This window comes from Salvelinus sp. IW2-2015, linkage group LG15, assembly GCF_002910315.2.
Source record: "Salvelinus sp. IW2-2015 linkage group LG15, ASM291031v2, whole genome shotgun sequence".
NCBI classification, from domain to species: domain Eukaryota; kingdom Metazoa; phylum Chordata; class Actinopteri; order Salmoniformes; family Salmonidae; genus Salvelinus; species Salvelinus sp. IW2-2015.
Genome location: NC_036855.1, coordinates 55,947,575 through 55,966,664, shown reverse-complemented (window position 1 = coordinate 55,966,664; position 19,090 = coordinate 55,947,575). Strand labels below are relative to the sequence as shown.

General features: G+C 43.7%; 1 protein-coding gene across 1 annotated transcript; it reads right to left on the bottom strand.

The window, feature by feature from the left end:
- Positions 1–448: 448 nt before the first annotated feature.
- Positions 449–6,566, bottom strand: LOC111975003 (protein bangles and beads). The gene is made up of 2 exons (XM_024003135.2): positions 6,477–6,566; positions 449–2,771 (listed from the first exon to the last, which is right to left on the bottom strand). The coding sequence occupies exon 2, from the start codon at positions 2,761–2,763 to the stop codon at positions 1,018–1,020; it is 1,746 nt and encodes a 581-aa protein (XP_023858903.1). The 5' UTR covers positions 2,764–2,771; positions 6,477–6,566; the 3' UTR covers positions 449–1,017.
- Between the last annotated feature and the right edge of the window lie 12,524 nt (positions 6,567–19,090).

The following is a 19,090-nucleotide window of genomic DNA, read 5'->3' as shown; positions in this document are numbered from 1 at the left end:
TTTCAAAGAAACGCACAGGCAAGCCAAGCTCCACCAAAGAAAATATTTGTAAGGCCGAAGACCTTAGGGACGTTGTTCTAAAGGTAATACAATCAGGCGACCCCTAACCCKAAAGAAACCTGGTCTGTACTTAACTGTAGAAGTTTGAAATGAATGATGTTCTGTAGATACTATCTCCTACTGCTGATACTGGTGCACTCAATCTATCAGCCAACAACAACAAAGCAATGGACTGATTTCAGTTTTAAAAGATCTACATTTTTTGCACCTAGGGTTTACTAAGGGTTACTTATTATAATCAATCATAAAGGTATCTTAAAATACGGTGGAAATAATTGTAACATGTTAAAATTGACTAAAATGACCCGTATATTATACAATAAGGCCCTATGTAAAATGACCTTTGCCTAATTGATATAGAAGACATAAGAACAAAAGAACAATCAGGTATAACACTATTTTTTTATTCTCCATTCCAAGCCATCAATAAACATTCCTCACTGTTTGCACCACTATAAAAGGCCAAAACTTTTCAGCCATTATTTTTTTCATATAGTTAAGGAAAGGATATGTGAAAGTCTAAATTAGATCATTATTGAATGCTATACCAAAAAAACATTTGTAATATTCATCAGCCTCCCACACAAAGACAAGACTATTCATTCCATTCAACATTTCCAATGTCACGTTTTTTGCTCTGTTGTCCAGTTTTGTTTCCGGTTTTCCTATACTCATCCCTCAAATTTCGCTGGCTTTCATCTCACCACAAATGCTGCAAACACAGGCTGCCCCTCTGCAATGACATGTGGGGCACAAAGACTCAGTGTGGCACACTGCATCCATGTCTCACATCTCTTCCTACATGTATCTCACTCCCCCTCTCTACACTTGAGTGGTTGTATTTCCTTTTGGTTAATCGGAAACTCCTTTGCCACAAAATACATTTTTATATTTATCTTCAGAAGCCTGTGTTGGAGGTTTTTTCGGATCATTAGGGACATCACATTTATATTAGCTTCAGACCAAGTCTACAGCCTGACTTATTGCCTCACCGATTGCCTCAGGAATCTGGATGTCGCCAGTCAGGTTCAAGTTCTTTTTTAATTCGCAGTCACTTTGCACCTCAACGGCATCCTCTGGCTTGTCAATGCCGTTGACACATTCCTTTTGCTGTGGCTCCGGGGCAGACACGGCAGCCGGCTCGGCCGCCTGACACTCCCCATTGACCTCAGGGGCAGAAGGCTCAGCAGTAGCCTCCACTGCGGAAACAACTTCCTTGTTGTCCAGCACAGCCTCCTCTTGCTCAGCGCTGGCCTCCTCTGCAGCAGCAGGTGCAGCAGATTCTGAAATGATGATCTCCGGGATGGGTTCTGCGATGTCGGCAGCCTCTGGCTCTGCTGCTTCAGTTACTGCATCAGCAGCTTCAGATTCAAGCTCTGCTATGGATTCTTCTACAGGTAGGGGGAGCTCTTCAGCGGCTGGTTGTGGGATGGATTCTGCCTCTGGCTCTGCGGCTGCCTCTGTGGCTAACTCTGACACGGCTTCTGCAACTGATGCAGGCTCCTCCTCCGGGGCGGGTGAAACTTCTTCTGCCTCTACTGGTGCCTCGACCACAGCCTCAGGTTCTGGGGCCTTCCCTGTAACAGTCTCTGTTTCAGGCTCTGGAGCAGCAGGCTCTGGTTCTGTAGTGTCTGTAATCTCTGCTGTCACCTCTGTGGCTTGTTCTATAGCCTCAGAAGCCTTTTCTGGTGCTGCAGCTAGCTCCACAGAGGCTGCCGCAGGCTCTTCTGGTGCAGGCTCTTTTGGTGCTGCCTCAGGCTCTTCTGGTGCAGGCTCTTTTGGTGCTGCCTCAGGCTCTTCTGGTGCAGGCTCTTTTGGTGKTGCTGCAGGCTCTTCTGGTGGAGGCTCTTCCACTGCAGGCTCTTTTGGTGCTGCTGCAGGCTCTTCTGGTGCAGGCTTTTTTGGGGCTGCTGCAGGCTCTTCTGGTGCAGGTTCTTTTGGTGCTGATGCAGGCTCTTCTTGTACAGGCTCTTCTGGTACAGGCTCTTCCACTGCAGGCTCTTTTGGTGCAGTCGCTGGTTCCTCTAGTGCCGCTGGTTCTTCCGGTGCCTCTGTTTTATCTGGTGCTGCTGCAGGTTCCTCTGGTGCTGTCGCAGGTTCCTCTGGTGATGCTGCTGGTTCCTCAGCTGCTGCAGGTTCTTCCGGTGCTGCCACGGGCTCTTCTGGAGCTACGGGCTCTTCTGGGACTGCAAGCTCTTCTGGAGCTGCAAGCTCTTCTGGAGCTGCGGCTGGTTCCTCTGCTACTGCTGCAGGTTCTTCCGGTGCTGCCACTGGCTCTTCTGAGGCTGCAGGTTCTTCTGGTGCTGCAGCTGGCGCTGGGTCCTCTGGTGCTGCAGCTGGTTCTTTTGAAGCCACTGGTTCTTCTGCTGCTGGCACTGGTTCTGCCGGTGCTGCCACGGGTTCATCTGGTACAGCCGCTGGCTCTGCGGTGGCCCCCTTGGTCACTGCCTCTATAGCTGACAGGGCCTCTTCTGTCGCTTCTGTGATGGCTACCACTGTCGACTCCACTGCTCCCTCCACCGCAGCAGACACCTTAGGAGCAGTCTTCGCTGCCAACTCAGCGACCGGAGCTGGTGCTTTGCTCTCCACGGCATGGGCCACGGCCTCAACGGCACTCACAGCAGCCACAGTAATCTCCTCCTTCTTGTCCTTTGGGTCGCTGACATCGTACCCCTTCTTCRTCTTGCTCAGCTTGCCTCCCATGGTGTCTCCTAAAAGTGAATAATAAAATCAGAATTACTTAACAAGTGTGATAGGTTGTTGCGTTTGAAAATATATGCATAGCATATATCCGTTTCCTTTAACTACCCACCACAAACCTCAATARCAAGTTAAAGCTGAATAAAATTCAAAGCATTGCAATCATGCCAACATAGTGCCGCCTGTCTCTGTTGTAAGAAAGCACTCAGTCGGGCTTTAAAGGGGGAAAGCATTTCAATCTGGAGACCACACTCTGCCAAATACTATTGGCAAAAAGACAAATGACCACTGCATGGGAACTACTCCAAGTTCTAAACTATCCAGTGCTCTTGTATAAACCACAGGACAAGACACCCTCTCTGGAGTCTTAGGTAATGTTATTATGTGCCAAGTGAGCCTCCCATTCCACTGTTGCCCTATAATGGTCTGTTTTAGTTGTACACTTATTCCCACTGGTATACTTTTAGAATAGCAGGTTAGAGGCACAGTTAGAGGAGGAAGGGGGACTTGAGTTCACAGAATAAAGAAAAAAACACAAATGCTTTTAGCTATAGGTTTTGGGAACCTATTGAGCACTTGTTGTCAGGACATCTAAAATGACTGCAAGCAAACCAAAAGAAAGAGAGGGAGAGAGAGTAGGAGAGAGAGGGGGGGGGATATAGCTATCTAGTGCACTGTAAATAAGTCAGGGATAATCAACGAGGGGTTATTCGTTCTGTGGAAAATAATGAACGACGTGGAATGCCCTTCAAGCCAATCGGAAACGACTATTGAACAATGCCATGGTATTTTGAAAACTACAGGTTGGTGATACATTTTTTGGGGCTATGGTCTGGATTTGGTCTATCGTTTAGTGCAAGGGTTAGATAAGATTCAGGCCAGGGTATATGGATAAGATGACATATTATTTTACAGACCACAAACTCGTGTTCTGCACACTCCTGTTACTTGCAACCACTAAAGCATTGGAATTAAGTAAGGGATAATCAACGAGGGGCTATGCGTTCTATGTAAAATAATGAATGATGTGGAAGGTGTGTTCCACAACGCGCCAGCGGAGTGGAACTGACCTTCCACAGAGATGCATTATTTTACAGAGTATGCATAGAACCCAGAGTTGATTATCCCTTTTATACCATGCCTTTTATACCATGGCTATATTATGCTACTAGAAAATAGTTATTTTGCAAGTACAAATGTGTTCAACATCCACTGAAGTAGCTAACTAGCAAGTTTACTAGATAGCTACAGTAGTTGCCATGGTTAAACCATCAGCTAAACCATCAGACCTAGCTTGCTATTATGAAAATCAAATTCAACAATACCAATACTGTTTTAAATGTGATTTTTGCGTTCAAAAGCAGCTCAAACAAAACATGTAAAAAATGTATGATAGCCATTGAATTCTACCATGCAAAAATACCTGTGRATTATTTAAGCAATAATGCCCGAGGGGGTGTGGTATATGTCCAATATACCATGCTAAGGTCTGTTCTTTTACATAACGCATTGTGCCTGGATACAGCCCTTAGCCATGGTATATTGGCCATATATCACAAATCCAGAGGTGCCTTATTMCTATTATAAACTGGTCGCCAACGTTATTGGAACAGTAAAAATACATGTTTTGTCATACCAGTGGTATACAGTCTGATATATCACGGATGTCAGCCAATCAGCATTCAGGGCTCAAATCACCCAGTTTATAAAGGGGAAAAATGCATGCTCTAGAATGCCCTTCAAGCCAATCACAAAGGACTATTCAACAATGCCATGGTATAATACTGAGTAGTAGTATTCCGAGTTAGTACTATGCATCATCCACTGATGACAAAAACATATAGCTAAACTATTTGCTTAAGTATGTGTGTAGGGTTAAGGTTATCACATTGGTCTCACTCACAAAAGAGTGTTTATCTTATTCCATTGCCATGCTTGTAAGAGGAAGAGCTGATTTCAACATACCTCAACTTCCCTTCCCTCTATCAGAAAACCGAGAACTGGGAATTAAATGTTATCTGAGAGATATGTTTGGTAATAATAGTACTAAATTAATCCTTAAAATAATAGTAGGCTGGCTGTCAAAGAAATCAATATTTACCATTGGAATGGATAAACTAAACAGGCATTATAGGTTACAGGTTTCTTCTGCCTGACATACAGTATCAAGTGAAGCCAAAAGGTGGAAAATGCTCAACATGCAGACAGTTCTCAAAAAAGACTATTCTTTGAGGCAAAACTAAGTACGAACGTAACAATAGACTATGACATTTTCCGCAAGTACTTCGTTTGACCATATCCAAAATGTCACAAACATAGGTGAATCTAATTTGGCTTTTTCGTCAGATGGGTGAGTGAGCGACTGCCATATAGCATATTTATCTGAACTGCATGCAGCACACACGGGCGTGATCATAATAGGAGCTGTCCATAGTACTGCATTGGGGCAATCAAGAAGGGATGCAGACAGAGGGAGCCATGCGCCAGGCCAGCGCCGGTAGGCTAAACAGCTAAATCCATGCTGATATCAGAGCAGCGATAGTTCCCCTCCACTAAACTATCGGATAAACAGGCTTTCATATTCCTCCCAATCACTGTCCATATTTGAGGGTCGCTATAGCATGCGAATTAAGTTAATTGCGGGAGTTATTTAATGTGTTTGACTCAATTAATTTAATCGGTTTACATGACATTTGCCAATACACACACATTGAAAGAAAAACCTTCAGACATTTCAAAATGAGATTTCAATATACATCTGCCAAAAGCACATGACAATGTTCACATATTGGGGAAGTACATGGAGCCTATAGGCGAGGGGATGAAACAGTACCAGTTTAGGGGTGTGAGGGATAAACCAATTACAGCAATATGATCACACACAGATTACTGCCATGTGTGATTTTGTCTTAAAACTCAAATATGGCTAAAGACACGTTAATTACGATGAAGGAAAATGCGCAGAGAATRGTACAACTCCTGTTGCCATAGCAAGGCACTGAGAGACGTGCATCCTAGCCTGCTACAGAATTAAGTTAACTGTGAAACCCACCTGATTGCAAAAAGTATACATTTTATAGTTTGGATGGATGTCAGTCTTTGATGTTTGTCATTATAGAACAAATATAAGTCATTATTTAAAACGATATATTATCGACAGTGAAGGCACAAGCGCAGTGACTCCATCCCCCCAACCACATTACACACCGCTACTCCACTCTATCTACCCTGTTCGTTAATGTAGCCATACCGTCTAGTGGGGCTCCACAGGCGTGTGGAAAATATGTTTGTATTTTTTATATTAAGCTTGAATCTTGATTTGTCATCTTATTCTGCACTTTATATATATTTTTTAATGTATTACATAAATTGATTTGGGCACACACAGCCCTATCACCCTGATGCTTCTGGATATTTTTTTTTCTACGCCTCATAGCGCAGACAAATTGTTAAAATCCCAGCCAGGAGTCCTTGGAACATCCACATAATTAAACGCAAATCATGGCTCGAAGATGTTGAATCTGAAAATCTAGCACGCACCGGTAGGAATGCAAATACATGGACAAAAGAGAACAAAGGATAGCTTATCCAACTCTTTCTCCATTCTCTATTCTCCAATTTACCACAACAGCATGCTCTATATGTTCTCTTATTTTCTCCAGAATAAAAAAAATAACATACAAAAGCTGAAAAATATAGATACAAAGTTCACCAACCTGGATTTCTGCCTTAAACCCAAACGGTAAGGAGAGTCGAGGAGCTGATGTATTCCCTTGCAAGACTGAGCACGGACTGATAATAGAAAGAATCTTGCGACTGAAAGCTGCACCAAAGCCCTCCTCGTTCCCTGAGGTGCAATCTAGGACTGTGCTTTTTTGAAGAGTGCCCCTATAGGTTTGCCAGCCATCATTCGCTATCACAATCTATCCCACCCACTGCGTGCAATCTAGGGGAAAGTGGGGTAAATTGAGACATTTTTTACATTCAGCATCACCCTGTCAAYGGAAATATAGTATTCTTTCTAACAAAGATATCTAGGCTACATATATTTCAGGATGTTGTGTATCCCTGGAAATATTCAGAATTCATGTAAACGTTACAGTTTGGAAAACGGAAAACATAGCTCGTTTTCTCTTAGCACAACTTACCCCTGMTATTGGGTAAATTGAGCCGCAGGACAGGGTAAATTAAGCCACCTACAAATTTAAAGCCTTGTCTATCTCAGAGGAGGCCGGTGGGAGGAGCTATAGGAGGATGGACTAATTGTAATGGCTGGAATGGAACCAATGGAACGGAGTCAAACATGCAGTTTCCATAWGTTTAATGTGTTTGATACTGTTCCATTTATACCATTCCAGCTTTCACAATGACCCCTTCCTCCTATAGCTCCTCCCACCAGCCTCCACTGGTCTATCTTTATTTCCCCATACACAATTCAACACAATCACAATCACTTTTTTGTCTTTTAATAATTTTAAGCATCTTTTAACACAGGCTTAACACCTACCAAACAATGTACTTAAAAAWWWWWWWRTTTTAACATAGGCCYGGCACTGTTGTTACCTCATATCCCAGCGACAATGAAACGCTACTAGCGCACACCGCTAACGAGCTGGCCATTTCACACTGGTTACACTCACCTCCCTTTGACCTCCTCCTTCTCTGCAGCAACCAGTGATCCGGGTCAACAGCATCAATATAACAGTGTTGCTTCCATCCCTCTCCTTGCGCCAACCTGTGCTGGAACCAAGGACCCTCTGAACACATCGATAACATTCTCCCTTAAAGCATCGTTACCTATCCCTCCACAAAAGCCTAGCATAGCAAGGAAATCATCTACTTCAAGGTCTCAGAGTAAGTGACTTKACCGATTGAAATGCTACTAGCCTGCCATTTCACACCAGTTACATAAGGATGCACTTTCACACTAGGTTTAGGACCTCAAATAGAAGCTTATAGAGACCCCAACTGATGTATAGAATAATCTTTAAATGATCTACTTTGGTGTAGATACAAGCATCATAAAACCTCTTAACACAAAAAAAATATTTCACATGATGAAAATACATTTTTTGGACCCAACTTGCTTACCACTTTTTCCATGTGGTTTCTTCCTTCAGACTCCATAAAACGATGACCTCAATATTTGGTCAAAATATAAATGTTGTGCATGGTTTCCTAGAAACAAGGGTGGCTCAACTTACCCCTTTGGCTCAACTTAGCCCCTCTTTTCTATACTCTAGTGCATACTTCTGTAGATTAGATGGGGTTTACACATTTGAATGCCCACTCTTATTTCACGTCATAAGTGATCACTAACACAAAGGTCTTTCTTCGACTTAAGTTTGTATTATACTGATGTAGTCTTATTTAGTCTTTATCTGTGTGGTGAGTGGTGACAGAGGGCAATAACACTCCCCTTCCTCCCCCAATCAAAGTCAGAAACGGACTATATTAAGGACCTTATTCTAAGGTGGTTCCTGGTGGAATGTTGAAATTACAATATTATGGTTCATATTTTTTTGTTGATTTCACCTTTATTTAACCAGGTAGGCTAGTTGAGAACAAATCTCATGTATCGGTTCAACTAGAATATATCTATTGCACCACAGTTTCCCTACAAAGAATTGTGGTCAAATTGAATAATACAGAATGGAAATGTGTTCTTTCCGTTATTGTGTTGGATGACTAAATATTTTGCAGTATTATGTAACTCAGTCCCTTTACTCCAGGACCTGTTTAAGCCAATTTAACCACGTGACATCAGGGCCGTAGCTACAGTACATATGAGCAGGGTTGGGGAGTAAAGGATTACATGTGTAAGGTTCTGTATTTATTTTCTTAGTCAACCCTGTGTTGTTTCGTTGTGTTCTTGAACGTAGCCCTGTTTCCTTGTGTTCTTGAACGTAGCCCTGTCTTTCATTTTTGTTCATTGATATCACCTGTGTTAGTTACTCATCTGGTCTCATCAGCTCCTTATTTAGTTCAGTTCATTCTGTTTGTGCCTTTGTGAGGTAATGTTTGTTTTCACTCTACTAAGCCTTTCTTAGCTTGTTTGTGAGAACCAGTTATAGCCTTCAGTCCTAGTTTTGATGCACCTGCCTGTTTGCCTACCTGTGTATGACCATTGCCTGCCTGTGACCACGATTCCTGCTTTCTGCGAAGGCGAAATAATCCTGCCGCGCTCTGTGCGTGAATCTACACCTTTTTCTCCCAGAGTATTCATTACAGAATACCTCACCTAAAAACGGAATGGATTCAGCGGAGAAGAGCAGGGTGGATTTTGTTGTCTCTACTCACAGGCAAAGCCCTGGATTGGGCCACTGCCAACAGCACAGAACTTGGATCCGAGACCCATTTCCACACCCTTTTCAAAAATGTATTTGATCACTCTCCTTCCGGTCGTCCTATAGGAGACCTCCTCATAGAACTTCAACAAGGACGCAATTCAGCTGCCCAGTATGCCCGCGGGTTCCGCACCATGGCTGCAGGGAGTGGATGGAGTAAGGCTGCTTTACTTAGCATCTTCCGAAGTGGGCCCAACAGAACTTCAGGTGGAGGTGACCTTCAGGATTTAAATCAATACATTCGTATTTCACTCCATCGACCTCGTCGCCGACCGCTGAAGAACTCTGCCACCCAGGAATCCGAAACGTTCTCTTTCCATGACTCCGTCATCCCGTCCGAGTCTTCCAGAGCCCATGCAGTTGGGCCATGCTCCTCCCGTGTATCGACCGTCAAAGGAGAATCCAAGAAGGGCTCTGCCTATACTGTAGAGGGAAGGATCATCTACTCAGCCATGTTCGCCCCTCACGGCGAGATGAGAAGGGTCCCTCCACTGCCATGCAGGTAAGCGTGTTATTTCTAAATGTCTCCCAGAAGCAATTCCCCATCCCAGTATTGATAACTGTGAAGGGGGTTAGTAAGTASATAGAGGGCTTGATAGATTCGGGAGCAGCAGGTAATTTTATCGATCACCAGCTAGTACAAGAGCTTGACATTGGTCTAACACCTGTCACCCCTTCCTCAAGGATTAACACCCTGGACGGGCAGCCATTGGGCACGGGCTTCATTACACACCTGACACAGAGCGTCACCCTCCWGATTGGAGTCTCCCACACTGAAACCATTCAACTCATGGAACTCTCATCCCCCGAACAGCCACTCATCCTCGGACACCCCTGGCTTCGTCGTCACGACCCTGCCATCTCGTGGCAACAAGATTAACTACTCTCCTGGTCTTCTACCTGCTTCACCAGTTGTCTCAGCCTACCGTGCAGAGCCACCACCATTGAGGCCTCTGCAGTGCCACCCACCATACCATCTGAATACACACAGTACAGCAATGTCTTCAGCAAAATCAACGCCTCCACTCTGCCACCACATCGCCCAGGGGACTGTGCTATTGACTTACTCCCTGGAGTGTCCCCACCAACGGGCTGTGTTTGCTTCATTTTCCGGGATAAATAGGGGGTAATGGAGAACMACATTGATGAAACACTCAAACGGTTATATTTGTCCTTCTTCCCCATCTGCGTCCAGCGTCTTTTTCGTTGGAAAAAAGAACGGTGGTCTCCGTCCATGTATTGATTAGCGTTCCCTGAATGACGTCACGGTTAAGAACGGTTTCCCTCTTCCTCTGATCCCAGCGACCCTTGAACAAGTGGGCCGTACCAACATCTACACAACTTGACGTGCATATAACCTTATCCGTATACGTGAAGGCAACGAATGGAAGACTGCCTTATTCACCGCACGAGGGCACTACGAATACCTGGTCGTGCCTTACTAATGCCCCCGCCGTCTTCCAATCCTTTATGAACGAGGTTTTCCAGGATATGATCAACCGCTTTCTCATCGTCTACATTGACATCCTGATTTACTCCCACTCCCTGAAGGAACACATACYGCATGTGCAAAACGTTCTTCAATGGCTGCTTGACCATAACCTTTACGTGAAGACTGAAAAGAGCACCTTCCATGTAACCTCGGTAAACTTCCTCGGTTTCGTACTGACACCTGGAGGGGTCAGCATGGATGAGAACAAGGTCACCGCCGTCAGTAACTGGCCCAAACCCACCACTGTTAAGGAACTCCAATGTTTCATTGGGTTCTCCAACTACTATCGCCGGTTCATTCGGAACTTCAGTTCTACTGCCACTACCCTTACCAGCCAAAAGACCTGGACCCTTCAATGGACTAGTACCGCCCTGACTGCTTTAAACAACTTGAAACGCCTTTTCACCTCAGCTCCTGTCCTTCGCCAACCTGATCCGAKRCTTCCTTTCACCCTGGAGGTGGATGCCTCCGAAGTAGGAGCCATACTCTCTCAGCGGGTGGGAACACCTCCAAAATCACATCCCTGTGCCTTCTCCAGGAAGTTATCCTCCGCTGAGAGGAATTACGATGTGGGGAACAGAACTCCTCACCATCAAGCTAGCCCTCGGGAGTGGCACCCCTGGTTGGCGGGTGCACAACATCCCTTTCTAATCCTAACAGATCATCGTAATCTGGAATATATCAGTGGTGCCAAGAGGTTAAACTCCAGACAATCCCGCTGGGCTCTTCACATGCTTCCATTTTCACGTTACTTACATCCCTGGAAATATAAACGTAAAGGCTGACGCTCTCTCCCGCCAGTTTGACCTTCTGACCAGTAACTCAGACCCTACACCCATTCTTCCTTCCTTTTGCATTATGGGACCGGTACAGTGGGAGGTTCACTCTGCCATACAAGAAGCCCAAACCTTAGACCCGGCTCCTCCTGAGACACCAGCTGGGAAGAGTTGCATACCAGCAGCTGTTAGAACCCAACTGATGTAATGCTGTCACACGTCCTTGGGGTCAAGACATCCGGGCATTACAGGAACCACCGAACTTCTAGCCCGTAAGTTCTGGTGGTCCTCACTGGCATCTGACGTAAGGGATTACATACTCTCCTGTCCAGTCTGCGCCGAAACCAAAAGCCCTCGTAATCTCTCTTCTGGTAAGCTTCAACCTTTGCCAATCCCTCACAGACCCTGGTCCCACATAGCTGTTGACTTCATCACAGACCTTCCTGAATCCTCTGGTAACACCACCATCCTTGTCAGACCATTTTTTTTTTTTTTAAATGTCTGGTTCCTCATTTACCTAACGCCATGGAATTGGCTGAGTATGTTCCAGCAGTTGTTCCGTCGATTCCGGAGGACATCGTCTCTGACTGTGGGCCCCAGTTTGTCTCCCGGCTGTGGTGAGCCTTCTGTGACCGACTGGGGGTCGCCCTCAGCCTCTCCTCCGGCTACCATCCCCGGGCCAACGGGCAGACYGAACGCCTGAACAAAGAAATAGAGAAGTACCTCCGCCAACAATGTTCTGCCTCTCCACACGACTGGAGTCGGTATATGGCCTGGGCTGAATACGCTCAGAACTCGCTCATGCTTTCATCCCTGGTACTGTCCCAGCTGTCGACGACTGATTTGTAGTGTAGTGCGCAGGTATGCGAGACCACTCACCGGCATCTGCAGGAAGCCTTTAATACCCAGAAACGCTTTGCCGACAGACACCACCGACCTACAAAACACCGCCGACCTACCCTGCAAAAAGTTCTGTCCTTGCTTCATTGGTCCCTTTAAGATAACCCATCGCATCAACCCTGTCATGTATTGCCTCCAGTTACACCGTCAGTATAAAATCTCCTCGTCCTTCCATGTGTCTCTGTTAAAAKCGGTCACCTACAGTTCTCTTCATCCTCCAGTCTCAACCTGCAGTGCGCCCCCACCGTTGGATGTCGGAGGGGAACCTTCCTACGCCATCCTTGATTCCAAATGCCTGAGGTCACATCCACTATTTAGTGGACTGGGAAGGTTATGGGCCTGAAGACCGGTCCTGGGTCCCTGACCAGGACATCCTTGACCCAGAGATGATTCGGGCATTCCACTGTAACCGTCCGGATTGTCCCGCTCCTCGGGGTCGACACCCGAACAGGCCCACTGGACATCAGTGGGGAGGGTACTATAAGGTTCTGTATTTATTTTCTTAGTCAACCTTGTGTTCTTGAACGTAGCCCTGTCTTTAATTTTTGTTCAGTTCATTCTGTTTGTGCCTTTGTGAGGTATTGTTCGTTTTGAATCTACTAAGCCTTTTCCTAGCTTGTTCGTGAGAACCAGTTATAGCCTTCAGTCCTGCCTGTTTGCCTACCTGCGTATTACCATTGCCTGCCTGTGACCACGATTCCTGCCTTCTGCAACGGCGAAAGAAACACCTGCCGTGCCTTGCGCGTGAATCTACACCTTTTTCTCCCTGAGTATTCATTACAACATGTAAGGAATTACTTTAATACGTTACCAGCAAATGTTTACAGATACTTTTYAAAAATTTGGTAAAAAAAAAAAWAAAWAAATGTATATTTAACTAGGCAAGTCAGTAAAATAGATCTTATTACAATGACGGCCTACACCGACCAAACCCAGACAATGCTGGGCCAATTGTGCACCGCCCTATGGGACTCCCAATCACGGCCCGGCTGTGATACAGCCTGGATTCAAACCAGGGTGTCTGTAGTGACACCTGTAGCACTGAGATGCAGTGCCTTAGACGCGCTATAACAAGCGATTGAAAATGCAAACTTTGAAAGGTTAGCCCCCGCACCCTGTGTGACCCAGAATTATGAAATTTTGTCCATAGGTCRCTCTCCTCACAAGGAAAAACACTTCCCTTAAGAAACCATAAAGTCTGCCATTATGGATTTTCCACCATTTACAAATTTGTGAAAATCCCTTAAAACGCTTTTCCTCTAGCACGGATTGACCGATCTGCACAAAACTTGACATGTGGCATGTATGGACCAAGGTCTCTCAACACAACATTTTCCAGACGAGTATCAAAAACACACCACTTTTGACCAATAAACATTCACGTGGGTGTGGTCTCGCACATGAATGCGTACAAATCAGACAAGGATCTTCTTATTGTGACAAATATTGGTACACATGTTCCAAACACTGTCAAGACTCAACATATCTAAGCACATTTAGATAAACCACATGGTGGCGCTATAATGGGCACATGTTTATATGAAATTTGGCATACACGCTTAGGGAGGTGAGTCTAGCTAACCTGTGGAGTATGGTTGTTGAGTTTGGCCGCATGGTGGCGATGTTGGACAGGAAAAAACATTAATGCTAGCAAATTGGTTCGTATCAGCCATGTTGTTTTAGATAGACTCTTGGGAAATTATGTGTTAAGACATGCATCCATAGATGCTACATATCAAATTTGGTTCAGGAGAAGAAGACATTTAAAGTAATCAATATCATTAGAAATAGTCAAAAATACAGTACCAGTCAAAAGTTTGGACACAACTACTCATTCAAGAGTTTTACTTTACTCTTTTCTACATTGTAGAATAATAGTGAAGACATCAAAACTATAATATAACACATATGGAATCATGTAGTAACCAAAAAAGTGTTAAACAAATCAAAATATATATTTTATATTTCAGTCGCCACCCTTTGCCTTGATGACAGCTTTGCACACTCTTGGCATTCTCTCATCCAGCTTCATGAGGAATGCTTTTCCAACAGCTTCACGAGGTAGTCACCTGCAATGCATTTAAATTAACAGGTGTGCCTTGTTAAAAGTTCATTTGTGGAGTTTCTTTCCTTCTTAATGCGTTTGAGCCAATCAGTAGTGTTGTGACATGTTAGGGGTGGTATACAGAAGATAGCCCTATTTGTTAAAAGACCAAGTCCATATTATGTCAAGAACAGCTCAAATAAGCAAATAGAAACAACATTCCATCATTACTTTAAGACATGAAGGTCATTCAAACTATAACATTTCAAGAACTTTGAAAGTTTCTTCAAGTGCAGTTGCAAAAACCATGAAGTGCTATGATGAAACTGGCTCTCATGAGGACCACCACAGGAAAGAAAGACCCAGAGTTACCTTTGCTGCGGAGGACAAGTTCTGCACCACAGATTGCAGCCCAAATAAATGCTTCACAGAGTTCAAGTAACAGACACATCTCAACATCAACTGTTCAGAGGAGACTGCGTGAATCAGGCCTTCATGGTTGAATTGCTGAAAAGAAACCACTACTAAAGGACACCAATAAGAAGAAGAGACTTGCTTGGGCCATCACACACAAGCAATGGACATTAGACCGGTGGAAATCTGTCCATTGGTCTGATGAGTACAAATTTGAGATTTTTCGTTCCAACCGCCGTGTCTTTGTGAGATACAGAGTAGGTGAACGGATGATCTCCGAATGTGTGGTTCCCACCGTGAAGCACGGATGAGGTGTGATGGTGCTTTGCTGGTGACACTGTCGGTGATCTATTTAGAATTCAAGGCACACTAAACCAGCAGGTCTACCACAGCATTCTGCAGTGATACGCCATCCCATCTGGTTTGCACTTAGTGGGACTATAATATGTTTTTCAACAGGACAATGACCCAAAACACACATCCAGACTGTGCAAGTGCTATCTGACCAAGAAGGAGAGTGATGGTGCTGCATCAGATGACCTGGCCTCCACAATCACCCAACCTCAACCAAATTGATAGTTTGGGATGAGTTGGACCACAGAGTGAAGGAAAAGCAGCCAACAAGTGCTCAGCATATGTGGGAGCTCTTTCAAGACTGTTGGAAAAGCATTCCTCATGAAGCTGGATGAGAGAATGCCAAGAGTGTGCAAAGCTGTCATCAAGGCAAAGGGTGGCTACTTTGAAGAATCTAGAAGAAAAAGAAACGCACACCTATTTAGGCGATGTGCTGGCTAGTGGAGTAGAAAACTTGAAAATAAAGAGAGCTGCTGTCACGCGGGACTAGGTGGGTGCAGGAATCAGATGCAGAGAGAGTTCCACTGGGGTATAGTGCTCTTTACTAAGGCACACACAAAAATGAAGCCCAACAATACAGGGCGCAGAACATACAACTTGACAACCCAAAAACCACAGGGTGTCAAGTGTAAGAAAGAAAATTACACCTCAGCCTACAATGCACACACGTAACAAAATAAAGACAATCCCGCACAAAACAACGGCGGGTCTACCTACTAAATATAGGGAAGCTCATTAACCGAAAACAGAACACAGGTGAAACTAATAAGACAAAACAAATAGACAAACGAAAAAGGGATCGGTGGCGGCTAGTAGGAAGGTGACGACGACCGCCGAGCACCGCCCGAACAGGTAGGGGAGCCAACTTCGGCGGAAGTCGTGACAACTCTAGGAGCTCAGATGCAAAAATGTAATATCCAATGTTTCGACAGCCAAGCCGTCTTCATCAGCTTGGCTGATGAAAATAAAATATWTTTTGATTTGTTTAACACTTTCTTTGGTTACTACATGATTCCATGTGTTATTTTATAGTTTTAATGTCTTCACTTTTATTCTACAATGTAGAAAACAGTAATAATAAAGAAAAACCTTTGAATCGATAGGTGTGTCCAAACTTTTGACCGGTACTGTACATAAAAAGTATTTTGAATGATCTGGTTGATTTTTAGTTCTGATATTTGCCATGCATGGTAAGGAGTACAGACGTAGCTCATCCTTAGGCGATGTGTCCAATTTGTCCTGATGTTGCTTGCATGTTACATTTTTGCTTCTTTTTGCTGTTCTCCAAATAGCATTTTAGAGTCTTGAAATTGTATAGAAATGCAGTAAATGAGCTTCAACTTTCCGGACCTCATTAAAACGCAGACCCTGCCCACTGGGCACAGATGTCAGTTCAACGTCTAGTTTTGATTTACATTTGGTTGAGTTGTCAACTAACGTGAATTCAACAACACATTTCACCATGTCATTGGATTTAGGTTAGAAGTGTGCAAAAAATTCTAAACTCCCAGTGCCTAAGACAGAGTGGCTCAGTTTTCCACTTGGGTGGCGTTTTCCACTGTCTCTCCCTTTGTGCCATAAACCCTCAGGAACATGGTGTCCGATTCCCGTAGGTTCAACATACTGTTCTTCATGTTAGTTATTGTTTGTAAAGGTGACAGCGGGCCAAAAGGTCACTCTCAATATTACTTTTCCATTTTAAGTTTCCTGACATATGGCARCTTTGTGCTATTTGCCTTCTATGTGTTAATGGCCCAATATTACGAGTGAGGTTTAATGAAATTCTACAACTTGCTATTTTTTGTGCGTACAGTTCACCCGAGAGATGACAGTTATTCATGTACAGTAGGTCTTGTCTTGTTATCCTCTGCATCGTTGAAAGAGGGAACAGGCAAATATTAATCAGGACATGTTGAAACAGAAAACGGCAGAGTATTCCATTTTGTTCTCAAGACAGGAAACATGAGGAGTTTGTGTTATTGCCCAGGAGTGGATTTTGTTTTGAGGGAAAGGGTCTTTGCAAGTGTAAATCAAAGAAAAAGAGGAATAGGAAAGGAGGAATAGCATGTGTTTGTGTTCTTTCAGCTATACTTGTATATGGAAATTGTTTAGCAACCACAAGGGAAAGATACTACATAATGTGCCTTTAACTTCAAGCACTTGTAATAGCCTACTAGGCTAGACTACAGTCTTTGACCAACCACTACTGAACCAGATATTACAAGCCAGATATTACATGTGTAATAATGTATTAACACATTAAGGACGTTCTGGATTCCACCTTACAAAACAAGAGAGTGAGACCTGTTTTTCTGTCTCTCCTAAGAGTGGACTGAACCAGCTTTAACTTGATCACTCTCATTGGGCAGGAGCCATCAGTGATCAGAGATTAGATCACACAACTCATCAATGAGGAGGAGGATCTGGCCTCTCATCTCTATGGTGTGGAATGCAATCAAACAAGTATTGAAAAAAGTGCAGTCATGAAATTAACATGCTAATGAATAGGGAGAGGTGTGGTAGCAGGGTTACATATTTTGTTACTGCATACAGATGTAGGATCTAAATTTGAGCCAGTCTCCTACAGCAGGGAAAAAATCATGCAGCAACAGGAAATCTGAATTATAATGTGGACTATAATTAGTGCACATTTCTGTAGRGGTTGATACATTTTTCAAAAGGGAAAATCAAGTCTGAAATTTCTAAATGGAAATGACAWACTTTAGTAGCCTTTTAAACCTCAAATACACTAGGTGTTTTAAATGTCCTAGGGTGAATTTACAGGGTGATCAAATTAAGATCTTACATCTGTATAACTGCCAAACTTCCTGCCATCCAGGACCTCTATACCAGGCGGTGTCAGAGGAAGGCCCAAAAAAATTCCCAAGGGCTCCAGCCACCKTWGTCATAGTATTTTCTCTCTGCTACCGCACGGCAAGCAGTACCGGAGCGCAAAGTCTAGGTCAAAAAGGCTTATTAACAGCTTCTACCATAAGACTCTTGAACAGTTAATCAAATGGCTACCCGGACTATTTGCATTATCCACACCCCACCCCCCATTTTTACGCTGCTACTCTGTTTATTAMCCATGCATAGTCACTTTACCTCTACCTACAWGTACATATTACCTTAATTACCTCGACTAACCGGTGCCCCCACACATTGACTCTGTACCAGAACCTCTGTATATAGCCTCCCTACTGTTATTTTATTGCTGCTCCTTAATTATTTGTTATATTTATATTTTGTAATTTAAAAAAAAACTACATTGTTGGTTATGGGCTTCTAAGTAATCATTTCACTGTAAGGTCTACAACTGTTGAATTTGGCGCATGTGACAATTACAATTTGATTTGCACTTAAAAGGGAATGAACTTTTCCAAGACATGAAAACATTAATTTCCATTCAATTATGTAMTCAGTAAACWKAACTGTCACAAGCTCATCCGATGCTGTTTATGTGCCTTAGGGAATAAGCAACCTATTTGGCAGCCTTTCTATACCAAAGTTCTTTCCCATGCAGGCAGTGTTAAGCGGCATGAAACATGAGAAAATGCTTCCTTTATCACCACTACCAGTCGATTGTTAATTTGTTAGATTMACTTTGGCTGAGGGTAAGTTTATAYACTTCATATACACCTCAAGTATAACGTTTTATGGTTTGTGTGCTCAGTTCCACTTACTAGGCTCTACAAAGCACATCATATGCAATCAATCATAAGGGTTTTGAAGAACCAAGTTTTGGAAGGCAATATTACTATGAGAACAGTGTCACCATCTGTCTCTACTATGGAATTACATCGACTGTTTGTTATGAGAGTCTCTTTCATGGTAATGTGAACTCATAGCTTACTGTTTGGTAGTAAGCGTTTATTAGTTTAAAGGACACACTATCCAATCTATAATTTTTGTTTGGAATGCTAGGTCTTGTATCAGAAACTGATGCAGGATGTATGAGGGGTGCATAAAACCTCTTAGGAATTGCTGAGAAGGTAACCTAATT